The 16,295-nt window shown below is 38.0% G+C and overlaps 1 protein-coding gene across 1 annotated transcript; it reads right to left on the bottom strand.

The window, feature by feature from the left end:
- Window positions 1-1,171: 1,171 nt before the first annotated feature.
- On the bottom strand, window positions 1,172-13,538 carry LOC109997438 (sodium- and chloride-dependent GABA transporter 2-like). Its single transcript, XM_065953807.1, has 15 exons — window positions 13,444-13,538; window positions 11,928-12,127; window positions 11,618-11,752; window positions 11,357-11,497; window positions 10,212-10,296; window positions 9,996-10,128; window positions 8,827-8,961; window positions 8,477-8,580; window positions 8,277-8,401; window positions 8,043-8,155; window positions 5,668-5,805; window positions 4,730-4,832; window positions 4,388-4,488; window positions 4,060-4,230; window positions 1,172-3,973 (listed from the first exon to the last, which is right to left on the bottom strand). Exons 2-15 carry the CDS (start codon window positions 12,115-12,117, stop codon window positions 3,845-3,847), a joined length of 1,803 nt encoding a protein of 600 aa, XP_065809879.1. The 5' UTR covers window positions 12,118-12,127; window positions 13,444-13,538; the 3' UTR covers window positions 1,172-3,844.
- Window positions 13,539-16,295: the final 2,757 nt, after the last annotated feature.

Here is a 16,295-nt window from a genome sequence, read left to right on the forward strand (position 1 = left end):
GACCCCGGGGCCACAGGCGCACACAGGGTCCATGTTTCGTTTTTTTTTTTTTTTCCTTTCTTTTCTGTTCGTGGGATAATTGACTCCCTTTGCCTGGTAATTCATCGCTTGCATATGCCAGCTAATTCATCAGAAGAAGAAGAAGCTGGCGACCTCACAACCTTGTGTGCCCCACAACACACACATACACAATTCCTTTCTTAACACATCACACTCTGCTAAAACACATATACCCAGGCACGCTTTCACAAAAACACACCTATTCACTCGCCCCAGAAGAGCCAGGAGCCGGGAATGAGAGGAGGGAGCATGCGGCGAGTTAGCGGATGAAAACGCTGAGATGATAGATGGGCTGCATTGTGGCATTATGAATGAATTATACCTCCCAAATACCTTGAGCAGTGCAGACTGTCAGCCTGTATCTATACTAATCTGGGAGAAAATATAGCTGTTTCCACATTAAAGGGGGCCGGAAAAGAACGGGCGGCAGAATTAATTGAGCAATCAGGCCATTAGAGAGAAACATCATACTGAGCCTGGTTTCTGATGTAGCAACATTTATCACTGCTGACCACCAATCTGCTTCTTTTTTTCTCTCTCTTCTCTCTAATGTGGCCCCATCTTCAAACAGATTAGGATTATTGTGACAAGACAAAGGTATCTTTTGTCTTTTTCCTTGGCAGTGTCAGCGCCTGCTGCATTTATCACGCTTGTCACACAGTCTTAAGGCTTTCAGCTCGCACACCTCATCCCATTTTTCTTCCAGCCATGGCTCCGTGTTAAATTTGCAAAGAAAAAGTACATTATTGGAAAATGTCCCCAGATAAATTGTGCGCCTGTCAGATAAATGAGGTTTTTTTTTTTTTCTCTCTCTTCCGTGGAGTTCAGTTTTATGTTTATCAGGTGGATCTTGATCAAATATGATTCAAGTTTTTCTTCCTCAAACTCACTGCGTCTGGTATTTAACGCACGTTGAGGCTTTGGGAGATCTTAATACTGCAGATGCTCGGAAAAATTTCAAATATGGTAGCAAGGTCAAAGTACTTTGGAGGAAAACACATAATCTATTTTTAACATCTACAGTTATCGGTCACTGAAACACAGTATTTACACATATGATGATTTATTTTAACATTGCTGTAAGATGTCTCTGAAACATGGTGCTTAAAGGGAGTATTGATACAAATACAGAAAGAGTTGTTAAGAACATTTGCTTCTAATTTACATTTTTAGGTTTTTTATTCCTCAATGAGAAATTATAACAATATAAAATTTTAAATATTCCATGTAATAAATTAGACTGTTGTTACTCTATTTTTTTTACATTTTCATTATAAACTTTTTATTTCTTATACTTAATTATTATGAAGTACTTTGTTGATCAATGCCAAATGTTGGCCACGTGCAGCACAAGCAGATTTCTGAAGCTGTTGGACTTGTCTTTAAGTGATGATGATGATGCTTCATCATCATTGTGGCATAAGGCATCTAGTGATTCTGCGAAACACTTTTGTTTTAAATGCAGTCGAATAACAACCTCAAAGTTGTGTCTCGTTTTTTATTTAGTGTTTCTTTGTATTTGTATAATGGGATCATGTTCAGTCCTAATTTGGTCATTATTTTGAGAACATTCAAATGAATTTAAGTGAATTAAGATGTTCCACAGCTTTTAAAATGTTTTTGCAAAGGCCTCAGATACAATATACCTTTCTGCCCTTTACTGAAACTTGGCCTTTATACAAACACCTTTACATTTAAATGTCTGCTCCTGCAATCAAAACAATTAAACACACTGAAAGAATCATTGAAACAGTTATATATTATGATAAGGTACATAATAGGACGTGTCCCCGGACGGGATAGTTGTCTTCCTTCTCTAACATCAAACATCTATCGCCCTCTGCTGGTTGTATCAGAGAAGTGAAAGAGTGCAGTGTGGGCTGCAGAGGAGATTGTTAAATCAGGACATGTAAATCATGTTAAATAAAACCTCAAAAGGTATCCACTGTAAAAAAAAAAAAAAAAATGGTAAGTGTCACGAGCGTTATCTGATTAATGAAGGTCTCATGAACTGGTTACAGCCTAAAGAGCCATTAACCCTTCAATAGGGTGGCAGTAGCTCAGTCTGCAGGGACTTGGGTTGGGAATCAGAGGGTCACCAGTTCAAGTCCCAGCCCAGACCATCTCCAGCAGTTGGTCTGGTAGCTGGAGAGGTGCCAGTCCACTTCCTGAGCACTGCAGAGTTGCCCTTGAGCAAGGCAATAAACTCCAAAACTGCTCTGGAGCACTTGTTGTGGGCAGTCCCCCTCACTCTGAGACATCTCTATCAATGCATGTCCATAGGATCCCGTTCATGTTCATTAGAGTGTAAAACTGAATTTCCCCTTGCAGGGTTAATAAAGGATAAATTATTAATAGTGTCTTTTTAACAGCTCAGATCTGCAAATACAACTTTTTTATTTTCACCCACAGTGCAGCTGAGAAAGAAGTTTTGTTGAAAATCTAATTCAAGTTGCTTCATTTTCATCCTCAGTGACAATACAGCCAAAACTTAATTTGATTCATTTTCTTGAATTACATTTTTTTCATAAAAATGCATACACAGAAAACACACACACACTGTAATAGTTGGCCCCATAGAAAACATCATGTCAAAATCAGAAATGTTAAAGTTGATACATGTTTTCTAAAAGGTTCCTAATCATTCTTAGGAACTTACTGGTTGTAACAGACGACATCACATCACTCCAATTTTAGCTTCATTACACTGGCTTCCCGTACGTTCTAGAATCGATTTTAAGATTTTACTCATTACTTTTAAAGCACGGACGGGGCTGGCTCCAAGCTATATAACAGAGTTACTGACACCATATGAGCCAGCCCGCAGTCTTAGATCCTCGGGTGGGAGCCTCCTGGTCGTTCCAAAGTCGAGACTTAAAATTAAAGGTGACCGGGCCTTTTCAGTCAGGGCCCCTCGACTTTGGAACGACCTCCCTGAGGACATAAGACTTGCAGATTCCCTCAATTCTTTTAAATCCCTTCTTAAAACATACTTTTACAGACTTGCTTTTATGTGATGTCGTCTTCTTAATGTCTTCTCTTACTGGTTTTACTATTTTTATCTTCTTTTACTTCTTACTGTCTTTTATTTATGGTCTTACCTCGTATTTATGCTCATATCTTAATCTCCTCTTGTGTTTTAACTTGGTAATTTCTTATCTTACTTACTTTGTCTATTTATGTTTCGTATTTATAGTTAATTTTTATTTTTATTAATATTATAGTTTTGGGTTTTTTTGATCCTTTAACCACTTGTTTTTATTTATTTTACTGCGCTTACCTTCTCATTGCTTTTTATTTGCTTTTATCTCTTAGTTTCTTACATCTTTTTAAATCTTTGGTCCTCTTGGTCTCAGCTCATGTTGTTGGGTTCTTGTGTTCCTGGGTTCTTATGATGGTTCTTATGATGGTTGGGTTATATATGTCTGGTTGTGTATCGTGCACTTCTGTTGAATTGTATTTAATTGTTTTTGGTATTTTGCATCTGTTATATTCTTACTGTTGTCAATGTTTTTCTGTGTTTGGTTTAGTTTGCTTTGTTCTTGTTTGTCAAAGCACTTTGTAAACCTGTGTTTTTAAAAGGTGCTATATAAATAAAGTTATTATTATTATTATTATAAAGGAGAGTGTCTCATGTGTGAAAAGGTTTTTTTTTTAAAAACTGTTTATTGTCAAAAAAAATATATTCTGTTTTAGGGTAAGAATATTTTTTTCTTTTTTTTATGTTTATAGCTACAAAGAAGCACCAAAGGATTCTCAAAGTCTTTCAACACTATTAGAAATCCTACAATTCTCCTCCGGGTTCAAAACACACAGCATGGTCTGTGGTGGACAGACATGTTTCAGAGTCCACATTTTCCTCAAGTTTAGCTCTGAACAGGTCATCTGCTGGAGTCGTCAATACCTTCAGTCTCTGTAAGGAAAGAGGAAAAAGGCAACATTACAAATGATTGGTTGAACACTCTTATACGTGTGTGATGTTTATGCTATTCAGGGCACCTGTCTCAGAGTTCCTGGAGTTACAGCGAGACTGTAGAGGATCCACAGCGGTGCTATGAGGACTGAAGACAGAGCGAGAAAAAGGCCCAGAGCGTAACCCCACCAGGGGTACGAGTATGTGTTGTTGTATCTCAGAGGAGTAAAATTCACCAAATAGAAGAGCAGTATCCCCTGTGAAAACACATCACTGTTCAATGAAACTGAACATTTTTATACTGAAATAGAAATAAAAGATTTAGGAGCAGTAATAGTCATAGTCTACAGTATGTTTCATCATCTTCATTCACTTTTTATCTTAAAGCAACAGATATTTCCATTATTCACTTACGAAAGAGACACATGGAGTGATGAACCTCCAACAGTATTTCATATAAAGGGAAGGGCGGTATCCAATCATGTCCTTAATATTGTTGTAGTAACAATCAGCACCTTGGAGACAGACATTGCTGTTATTGCTGGCTCACTTATATTATAAAATGTAAGAAATATGAAATGAGTAATATCAGCTAACACTTGTCAGGTAAACTATAAGGTAGTTTAATGGTCTGGTGAAAGTGGACACAGGGGAATTAATCAAAACTTTCTGCCTCTTGTTACAAAGGGTTTGGTAAGACACTGAGGTGCTAAAGAAGTTCTGATGAAACAAGTTGAGATAGTAAATGTAGCTCACCATATGCCCATCCGATACAAACAGACTCCAATATGGCAAAACTTATCAGGGGAATTCCACTGCAGACGTAATAGTCAAAAAGCTGGAACACGTACAGTCCTCCCTGCAGGAAATAAAAAGAAATGAAGAGAGAAGGTCACAAATTTACAGAGAGCAGAACGTGTGTTTAAAATACTTTTCATGTATTCTTTGAAGCAGCTGGCCATATTTGTCTGCATTTTAAACTGACATCACAAGCACAAGTTTAAGTGCATGCTCATCCTAGTCAGATAGTAATAACTATAACAAGAATATAACCATTTAATACAACATCTTTCATATGGGGGAGTAAAAGAAACAGGAGGATAAAACTAAATCAAACACCAATGCTATTTTAGGCACGTGGCCGCTTTGGTTTTAATTCTCTCTTACATATTATTAAATAAGAGGGCTCAAACCTTGTCTGTCTCTGTGATATGCATGTGTGACCAATCCAACCACGACCCTAAACACACTTTATTGCTTATATAACTAATAAACTTGTTTGGAGAGGTGCAAGTTTACTTCCCTGAGGTGCTGAGGGGCCCTTGAGCAATGTACAGAACCCTAACTGCTTGAGGCGCCCCCTGTGTGCAGTCTCCTCACTCTGACAACTTTATATTGAAGCGTGTCCATACGTTTGTACATGTTTGTATATTGGGCCTATGTGTGTGAGTTGCATGTCTCTCAGTTGCAGAGTTTAAACCTGAATTTACTCTATGGGATTAATAAAGTGTATTCAATTGTTCTTGAAGACCATAATGGAACATCTGAGTGTTGAGACAAAGGATCTGTCTTTGACAACATTGCAATGAAAACAGGCTTCAACTTCCAGCATGCACAGTGGTCAAACAAACACACACAGATACATGGAGGTTTTCTTTGAATTTGAAATCATAAGTGAACCAGAGCTGACCCACCTCAGTGACCATGGAGAGCCCAATGAGGAAGGACACAGCACAGGAGAGCAGCAGGAGTAGTTTACGACGATGACCAACATAAAAGAAGGACGGATACATGTCTGATATGGATGTGACCAGGCCTTCCAGATAAACAAACTGTGGGGGAGAAGATGGGTTTACTGAAGGTGAATCAGGGGAGTCTGTGCAATGTCAGAGGTCAACAAGCAGTGCTAATCCCACTGAAAATCAACAGTCAACTCAGCAGCTTCTCACAGAACTGAAGTGCCTTCAGGACATTTTGATTTTTCTATTAGCATTGACTTCATGTTAAGGTGTTTTCAACTATTTAGTCTGTGGAATAGATCAAAAAGTATGGGCTACCGCCCCCTGGAGGTCCATGGGGGTACTGAGGGTGGAGTCTTGAGAGGTAATTTACTAAAAAATAGTTTTTCCAATATAACAATTAACTACTTCCACTTGTTTTGCTACTTTAAAAGGACTCAACATTTTGCAGTGCATAACTACAGGACAACTTTCACATGTTTTTTTGTTCATGAAAATATATTTATAAGTCAAGTCAAGTCAAGTCATATTTATAAAGCACATTTAAAAACAGCTACAGCTGACCAAAGTGCTGTACAATGCATTAAAAAAGAAAAAACAACTTCAGATCACAACGTCCACAAGAGAGAAATATATATATGTAAACATATATACATATATAAAGAAAGAATATATAAAGAAAGCAACAAAATAAAGAACGCAACAAAGGAACCTGAAAGAAATGGTCTATTCAGGACCAGGGGACTCAAATGCTAAAATATAAAAGTATGTCTTGAGTCAACAGAGGGTGCCGACCTGATTGAATGAGGGAGGCTGTTCCACAGTTTAGGGGCTTTTACTGAAAAGGCCCTATCTCCCTTTAGCTTAAGCCGTGAGCGGGGAACAGCCAGGAGGCCCATGTCTGATGATCTCAGGCGCCTAGATGAGGTGTACGGCCTGAGGAGGTCGGTAATATAAAGGGGGGCCAGGCCATTCAGGGCTTTAAAAACAAACAACACAATCTTAAAATTGATTCTGTATCGTATTGGGAGCCAATGAAGGGAAGCTAGGACAGGACTGATATGCTCCCTCTTCTTGGTTCCAGTCAGCTGCCTTGCTGCAGCATTTTGGACCAGCTGCAGATGGGACAGGGACGACAGGCTTATCCCAGTATATAAAGAATTGCAGTAGTCAAGCCGGGATGAAATGAGCGCATGGTTTACTGTCTGTAAGTCACTGAATGAGAGGATAGATTTTAGCTTGGAAATTGTACAGAGCTGAAAGAAACTGGATTTGACAACTGTATTTACCTGCCGATCAAATGTAAAGCCTGAGTTGAAGATAAAGTCAAGGTTCCTGGCATGGGGCCTAATGTGGCTGTATAAGTGACCTAAGCTGTTGGAGACCTGTTTGATGATGTCAGGGGGGCCAAAAAGAACAGCTTCAGTTTTTGACTCATTTAATTGTAGGAAGTTATGGGCCATCCAGTGTTTTATGTCTTCAAGGCATAGTGTAAGAGAGGTGAGTTCTGCAAGATTGTTTGGTTTTGACTGGTAGATAAAGCTGAGTGTCATCTGCGTAGAAGTGGTATGAGAGGTTGTGCTTCTGGATAATTTGACCCAATGGGAGCATGTATAGTGAAAATAGTAGTGGGCCTAGGATGGATCCCTGTGGTATCCCACAGCTCAGACCAGATTGGGAGGATGTGGCATTGGTTAAGTTTACAGAGAAGGTTCTGTTGTTCAGGTATGATGTAAACCAAGTCAGGGCTGTGCCCCCAACACCAACCCAATGCTGCAGGCGATTAATTAAAATTGTGTGGTCGACAGTGTCGAATGCTGCAGTAAGGTCCAGTAAGATCAGGAAAGCAGTTTCCAGAGTCCATTGTAAGCAGAAGGTCATTGTGGATTTTAAGAAGTGCAGATTTTGTGCTATGGGCTGCTCTGAAACCTGATTGAAATTTGTCGAAAATATTATTATGATGAAGGTAGGGTAGCAATTTCTCCAGAATAACCTTTTCTAGCACCTTAGAAAGGAAGGGTAGTTTTGAGATGGGTCTGTAGTTGGAAAGTGGTATGGGGTCCAGGTTGGGTATTTTTAACAAGGGCTGCACTATAGCATGTTTAAATGAGGGAGGAAAAGCACCAATTGACATAGAGCTGTTTATAATGGAGAGGATAAAATACTATAAGAAAATACTTAGTTTGAGTGCTTGATCTTATGAATTACTTAAATTGAGTATAATTACCAACATAAGGCAGGGTTTCTTCTGCTTTAAATTCAGAAAATAAAAAAAGGTTATACTGAAGTCGGTGCCTTTTATTCAATAGAGATAAATACTAAACCTTTACCTCACTGTCCAGCCCGAGAAAGATGATCATAATGAAGAAAAAGGCGGCCCAAAGTTGAGGAAAAGGCATCAAGGCTATTGCCCGAGGATAGGCAATGAAAGCCAGGCCTGGACCTTCAAGCAGTAAACATCAATATTTGATAAGTTAAATACAGTACTGTACGTCATTTTGTAATCACACAAAACAATACTGTTCTGACTGTTTTCATTGTTTCATTGTCAGTAAATGTCAAACCTGATTCGGCCACTGTTGCAATGTCGACACCAAGCTCATAAGACATGAAGCCCAGGACTGAGAATATTGCAAAGCCAGCCACAAAGCTGGTCGCACTGTTCAACAGGCACAGGCCAAATGAATCTCTGTAATGAAAAAATTATTAATACAAATAAGCTATATCACAGAGTAAACAGGGGACAAGTAAATATTATTCTTACCTGTAGCAGTTGTTGTTGTATTTGTTGTAGCTTCCTAAAGAGGCCAAACAGCCTGTGCAGACAGCATAGGAGAATAATATCTGGCTCCCAGCATCCATCCACACCTTTAAACAATAAAAATGACCTTGAGTATTTAAAGATCCTTTGTTTTTATTGTTCAATTTAAACTTTTAGCCTTGACAATGGCATTCATCACACAACAGTGTCTGTATATGGTATGTCTAAGTGTTGTTCCTTATGTCCATCTCTTCATGACCTGAGTCTTGACCATGAAGAATTTGTGATTTTGAAATATCAACATATTGACTTATAATGTGCCCTCATCCACTCATCCCCCATACTTAGCTCACCTGTGGATCAGCCAGACGTGTTGGATCAGGATAGAGGTAAAATCGAATACCATCAGTGGCTCCTGGCAGAGTCACACCACGGATCAGCAAAGCAATCATCATCACATAGGGAAATGTGGCTGTGAAGTAGACGACCTGAAAAAGAAGCCAGGACAAAGGTACAGGGGATCGAAATGTGAAAATGATTTAATGTACCGTGGTTCAGCCCCTCACTATTAACACATTTATGTGACTCATGGTTCAAAAGGGGAAAAATAAACACAAGGGAGAGGACACCAAAAAAAAGACTGCGACAGAGGAGCATGTAACATTCAAATGTTCTGCAAATCCTGATCGATGTTCTCAGAACAGCAAACTCGTGGTCTGCTGTGGATCAAACAGGAAGTTAGCTTGCATGGGGCAGAGGTTCTGGCAAGGTTGAAACTGTGAACAATTCTGTAGCCATAGCTAAGAGGACTTTTGCCTATGTGCCACTGCATGTCTATATACTTTACAAGTTGCCCTCCTCTAGATTGTTTTGATGACCTACAATGCTTTGGTTCTTCCCCTGTGAGTCCAGTCCCATCGATAAAGCCTGGACACCTACTTATTGGAATCAAAATAAGTCACCACATTTGTGTCTATGCTCCAACATTTACACAGTAAATGTTCACTGTTTGGGATTCCACACTGCCTCCACAACACCTTGCACCTTTCTGTACTCGCCTAACGCCTATTCACAAAAGACACAGTTAATGCATTTTTTTGTAATATTATTTTAGATTTGTTACCTTAACACACTTAACAAGAAGACAAATGTCTTGTGTGTGTGTAAACCTACTTAGTAATTAACCTGATTCTGATTCCGATGGCTATTTCGTTCATGTTATCTTGTAAACAGCGAAGTATGTTGAAGTATGTTGTAGCAACTCAGGAGAGTGGACCAAAACGCAAACTGCAATGCTGGTCAAGTTACCTACTGGGTAAAGGACATACAAATAAAAGGTGTACAGAGGTAGATAAAGTTCAAACCAGAAATGCAGCCTAACGAATTGCAGAACAACACAAGGAGCAGCCAAGCTAAGAACCTAAAATCAGGCAGATATCAGGAAAACTAAAAACACCACAACTAAATTAACATCACCCACAAACAGGAGAAGACATTATACCTTCTTTATTGATCAGCTGACCTTTCCTGAAGACTTGACTCCTTTCCAGATACAGAAGTAACAAATAATCCAGCTCAGTAGAAGACATCCAGCCAGGTCCCAGCGGACAGCACCCATCTCTTCTATCCCTCCAGACAAACCCAGGACTCTCCTCCTGAACACAACAAAAAAACATGCTGAGGAACAATTACCAATTACCAAGTCTGTAAAACTAGAAGATCTTTACTGAACACATACTGCCAAAATTCTTCCACTGAAGAAGCTGCGTTCTGAGAAAGGTTACCATTTGATGAATAATCCTGGCGATAATCAACACAGGCCTCTGAAAAGTAAGAAAGACAGGTTAAATTAATAATTTGTGAAACAAGAAATTGTTAAAGGTTTATGTATTGGTAGTCTTAGAATCAGCTTGTAAATATGCAATGGACACCTCCTCTTTGCTTTGATTTCAAAACCTGACATTGACTTGATGTCATATTGGATTCACATCAAATCCAGAAAAGAACTGGTGTCAGATCCCAACATTAAGATGAAATCAAAATCCTGAATTTAAATAAGATCCCTAAATTAGGCTGACATCACATCCCAATGTTGAACTGATGTCATATCCCAACATTGGCTCAAAAAATGATCCAGACTAGAACTGATGTCATTTCCAGACGTTAGTTTGACGTAAAATCCCGACATTGAATTAAATCATATCCTGATCTTAGGGCTTCAAGCGAAACCTGACTTTGAGCTGACATCAGATCCTGACCTTTGGCTGACTTCAACACCTGACGCTTAACTGACGTCACATCCTGAAGCTTGTCAGACAACACAACCTGACATTGCCAGATCTCAACATTGGGGTGATGTCAAATTCAGCTATAGACTGACGACAGTTCTTGACGTGAGGCTCAGGTCAAAACTTGACGTTGAATTGATATCAGAACTCCACATTGGGCTGACATCAGTAATCTATCAATAACCGATAATTTATTGCTGTCATTGTAACCCATCACTTCAAGTAAAGTCTTAATTCCTTATTTGATGAAAAACTGCCTTTGTGTCTATGTTTTGGACTGATTATTTATTGAAATATGCTCTGTTGGTATGTCCTGTGTTACATAGATATATACTTTATATATATATATATATATATATATATATATATATATATATATATATATATATGCTAAAAAATAAATAAAGTAACATGTCACCCAGAGCAACACAATGTTTCACTAATTGGTATGAATGTTTTAAACAATGAAACTCTATAGCATTCTATATAGATCCACATGATCAATGATTTTGTGTTAATGGTTGAAAGTACAAAAAACACTGTTATCACCAGAATAAGTCTTTAAATTTAGACATGAGTGATAGTTTATGTATACCTGTATTCCAGGTGTTGTTACAGCTGGCCCAGGGGAGAACATCATTAAAGGTGGAGAAGAGGTAGAGGAAGGCCCAGGCCAATATGACGATATAATACATTACAGTGTAAAGCATCAGCACGATGCCGCCGTAGCCTAAACCTGAAGCATAGTTTTTATTAACACAAATATTTGATCAAGATATATATGTACTGACATCATATGCTTTTAACAGGGCCATAACACTAACCTGTTTTAACAGGTTTAATAATCTAACAGTACCTTCAAATAAAGGACATATCTTTCTCCAACATGTGATTCCACCTTGACCAGTGAACTGTCCCAGAGAAACCTCCAGAAAGAAGGTGGGGATCCCACAGGTGAACAGGAACAACACATACGGGACCAAGAAAACTCCTACAAGGAAAAATTGATGACAAGCAAAACTGTAAGAGCTATAAAAAAAATGATTTAAACTTATACATAGTCATGATTGCAACCACTTCTTGAGTGTTTCTCTTTTAATATTTTTATTTATATTTTGCATTTATATTTTGCATGGATTGCATTGCAACTTCAGTCAAGCTCTTACCTCCTCCATTTTTGAAGCACAGATAAGGAAACCTCCAAACGTTACCCAGACCGATGATTTCTCCAACTACTGCCAACAGAAACTCCGTCTTGCTGGCCCACTGACCTCTCTTATGACACTTTGGAGGAGGGTTATTGGGATTCTGGTCATCTTTCATCAGTTTTTTCTCCAGATTACTTTCTGGTTCCATTTGAACTGTGCTGAAATATTCAATTAAAGTGTCAATTTGTTTGCGAGGCAACACTTGTGAAATTCTTACTTACACATCCCATTATCGCCACCTTGAAGTCAGAGAATAGCTTAATAATCAATCCAGCAGTCACAAACTACTTTTAGAGTTGTTTTTGCCCCCTCAATGTTCAGGGCTTACTTTACACCTATGAGTTTTTCTGTGCTACCACAGAAAAACTCATTTATTTACATTCAGATTCAGATTCAGATTCTTTATTGTCCCACAAGGGGAAATTTGAATTGCAGCAGGAGCACACAGAAGACAAGAAACACAAGGACAACAAAAACATTTTTTTTTTTTAATCTTTAAAAAATCAGAGAGCACAACAAAATATAAAACACAACAAAATATCGCAATAAAATGAATCAAGAGCTCATACCAAAATGGGAATTCCTACCAAGTCATTGAAGTGCAAAGTGGAGGTGTGCAAATGTTCAAAAAGAACAACAAATGGCTAATTGTTGTTTAACATATTAATTGCACTTGGTACACATGAGACCTGGAATCTTTTTGTCTTCCTTACAGGAGCTCTAAAATGACAACTTGAGTGTAAAAGGTCAAACTCACTGTGAAGTGGGTGACCTGAGACATCAAGAATGGCCTTAGCTTTCCTCAGGACCTGCTGGTTATAAATGGTCAAAAGCCCAACTTGACACCTCCCTGAAATTCTGCTTCTTGATTTACAAGTCTCCCAAGTCTATTCTTGTTAGACAATTTCAGGCTTCCATATCATGCAGCGATGCAAAAATGTAAAACAGATTCAGTAAAACTTTTAGAAAAGAGATAGAAATAGATCATTTCAGAAGAAACATTGGAAGATTAAATTTTTCTTAAAAAGAGCAGTCTTTGTTGAACCTTCTTGGAAGTAGCGTCGACATGATTTTCAAAACCCAACCTATTGTCAGCTGATTTAATAAGAGTTGGTATTTGGCTCGGTTGGAACTTTATAAAATCAATGATCATGTCTTTAGTTTTTGACACATTTAAGTGTAGAAAAGATTCATCACACCAAGCCACAAAGTCATCAACATCTCGCTCTTCAACAAGAGACTAAGCTAAGGAGATAATTAAATGAATCATAAGATGTTCAAAATAAGAAACATAACATTTGAATGAAAAGGTAAATACTTGAAAAATGATGCATATTGAGCTAATTAACCAGAAACTGCTTTGACTCCAACTTGACATCATAGCAGCAGGAGAGCTGTAATTAAGGGGAAAATCCAACAATTCCCAAAAGATCTGAAATCAGAAGTAAAGAACATCATAAGTGTTATTCTGTACCTTCATGTGTCTCTGGAGTCTTGCTGAGTTGGTTGGATGGACGTTGTGAAGCAGAAGTGAGTTTTTAGATGAAGTTTGGTGTCAAAAATGGGGAGAGGAAATGAAAAAGAAAGACTTTGGAGTTTCAAAAGTCCCTTGCAGTGATGAAAATTAATGAATCATAAGTCAGGGTCACGTCTTGGGTAATAAGTATCTTTTTGGCCTCTGCAGAGAGCATTTGACCAATGAGAGCAGTACTCAATACTTAAACCCCGGTTTATCTAAAACTTCTTCTGACAATGAATGCAGAGTTTAATGCAGAAGAACTATTTAAATAATCTCTTCAAGTAGTGCTTTATTATTGTGTTGTGTGTTTTAGTTCTCGTGGTCACAGCTGTTCTGCTTGCTTGTTTGCAAATACTGGCAGTAAACTGTTTCCATGTATGTCAAGTCATAATACTTTTGAGGAGTGAACTTTTCCCAGCATATTTACACTGTCTACATTTATAGTTTTAAAAACTGAAAAAAATATATTGTCATGTAACTATCAGGAGCTATCTTTACTACATCATAAAGTTTGTTATATCATGTATGTTTAAAAGCAGCTGGTTCTTAAACTTGTTTTTTACGTGTTCTGCATTGCAGATGGATTGTGAATGAAATGCTGTGGTTGCATTTTTATATATCTGATAACATATTCCTTAATTATTGAATCAGTACACTGTTTGGGATTTGGGTTATTTCGTCCTATATCCATTGAGAGTATATGATGATTTTTTTAATCACATGTGCATAGGATAAATTACATGTATGTTTTTTTTGTGTAGGCCAAAGTGTTTGCATTTTTTAAGTATAAAAAGTATGTGTGCAGTTTTATACCTGTGGAAACAATTGTACCCTAAGAAAATGTAATTCTTACCTTTTTGACCAGCTTTTTGAAACAATAGTACAGTCTTGTATTGATTAGATTGCATCTAGATTGTATATTAACATGAATGTTTATATCTAAACGGTCACACAGAAAAATCACATAGTAGTTCAATCTTTTATTTGTGTCTCATCAGCTCTGAGTTTTGAGCAGCTATAATACATTCAGACATATATTGTGTTATTAGGCAGATTGAATTATGGACAATAGAGCAAAAAGAAATGTGCATGAAGAGAAACGTCTTGTTGAATGGTCTTCACAATAATTAACTGTTACACAATATTTCAGCATGCAGCCCTGACATTTCTCAGTATGTCTGCAGCCACAGAGGGGCAGCATAACATCCCATAACAGCCTCAGCATGGCTGCATCCCACTTATTAGGGTCATTCTCTATCTATTGATATAACTAACTGAATTGCAATTAATCCAGAAAAAGTGGCGGATAAACTGATAAAGAAATGTATACCTATTTTTAGTCCAACAGTGTTGTCCAACTCAATGTCCAATTGAAAATTTGGGTTGTGCTTCTGAGGAGTTCATGAAAACTGACACACTCAGAATAAATCTAACATCAAGCAGTTCTGTTTTGATTTATTTGAAGAAATTATGCAAGCTTTGACTTGCATCACTTTGAAAGGACAAGCTAGCAACTAAAATAAATAGTTTTTGTTTCCCATTTCCACCTGTACTGCAAACAACATTTTGATTGTTTTATTAATTGCAGTCCCACTATGCAAATTCAATACAGACCATGCCAATAAGTAGTAGTGCTCAAACTGTCACATATCACAAGGTGCTGTTTCTGACCGGTGCTTCATTCTCTAAAATTGAACTACTGAACGCTGTTTTAAATGTTTCATAGCCTACCTTGCTCCTTGTGTTACCTTTTATTTCATATGGCTACAAAGTTATGTTGGTGCGTATAGCCTCCCCATTTTATTCAAAAGTATTAAAGCCTATAGCCTGCGTATTGTACATTGTACCTTTGCAATTAATTTAATAGGCAAGTAATCAATGGGTTTTTAATTTATTCTACTGGAGCATCATATCTTTAGTAAGTTATCATAATGTTCATAATCTACTCTAGATGATGTTACTGTATTGGCTGGATAATTTTAAATCAAACAAAACCTCCAGATGTGTTTAACTTACACTTTTAACTTTAGAGTTAAAAACAAAATTAAATTGGAAACACATAATAGCAGGAGTGTGAAATAGAGCCAGGTTGGAACCATAGACTGTACATATTACATATAAGGTTGGAACATATAAGGTGTATAAATAGTAATTGGTTTCCATCATGCCAAAGACAGTTAGTCTCGCGCCAGTCCTTTGCATCCAGCGCGCGGTTTCGGTGGGCTTTTCGCACGCTCACAGCAGCGCACCAATCAGACGGTAGCGTTACCCGGAAGCGTCCCGTTGCTATGCAGTTGTCCTGAAACCTGCCCTGTCCTGTCCGGCAGCGAGGGTGAGTTCTGCTAGTGCTGATCAATTAACTTATTCATCTCTCAGTCTTTTGCAAACAAACTTTAATTTACTTTGGGATGTATTTTTGATTCCTCATCAGTTTAAGCTTCTCAAATATCGCCGTCAAAGTAGTTGTTTTGTTGGTGCCACGTTTTGTGATGTTAGTTGCTCACCAGTAAAATAAACGTTAACTTATTAGTATGTGAAAGTTACTAGAACATCTCAGAGGCGTGCAGCAGCAGCAGCAGCAGTAAACCTTTATTACTAAATCCTAGTTGTGAGTGTAACTGTGAGTCCAGCATGCAGCTGCAGCAAGTTTGTATTCCGGGTGGAGACAGACACGCCTGTTGCTGCGTATCCATCCAATCGCATTACAGATCACACCCCGAAACATTTGCATACGACCAATGATCACAGCTATGTAAATATATCCCCTGACTCGCATTGTCCCAGCTAGTTTTAATGTGAAGTTACCA

This window comes from Labrus bergylta, chromosome 4 (genome assembly GCF_963930695.1).
Source record: "Labrus bergylta chromosome 4, fLabBer1.1, whole genome shotgun sequence".
NCBI classification, from domain to species: Eukaryota; Metazoa; Chordata; class Actinopteri; order Labriformes; family Labridae; genus Labrus; species Labrus bergylta.

Bases quoted from the DNA above. Each gene is read 5' to 3' on its own strand.
- LOC109997438 (XM_065953807.1), bottom strand. From the start codon at position 12,117: ATGGAACCAGAAAGTAATCTGGAGAAAAAACTGATGAAAGATGACCAG. The intron at 8,581-8,826 runs GTGAGCTAAGTA...TATTGTTTAAAG, and splicing joins CACGTCTGGCTGATCCACAG to GTGTGGATGGATGCTGGGAG. The intron at 4,833-5,667 runs GTGGGTCAGCTC...TATTTCCTGCAG, and splicing joins GGCTCTCCATGGTCACTGAG to GGAGGACTGTACGTGTTCCA.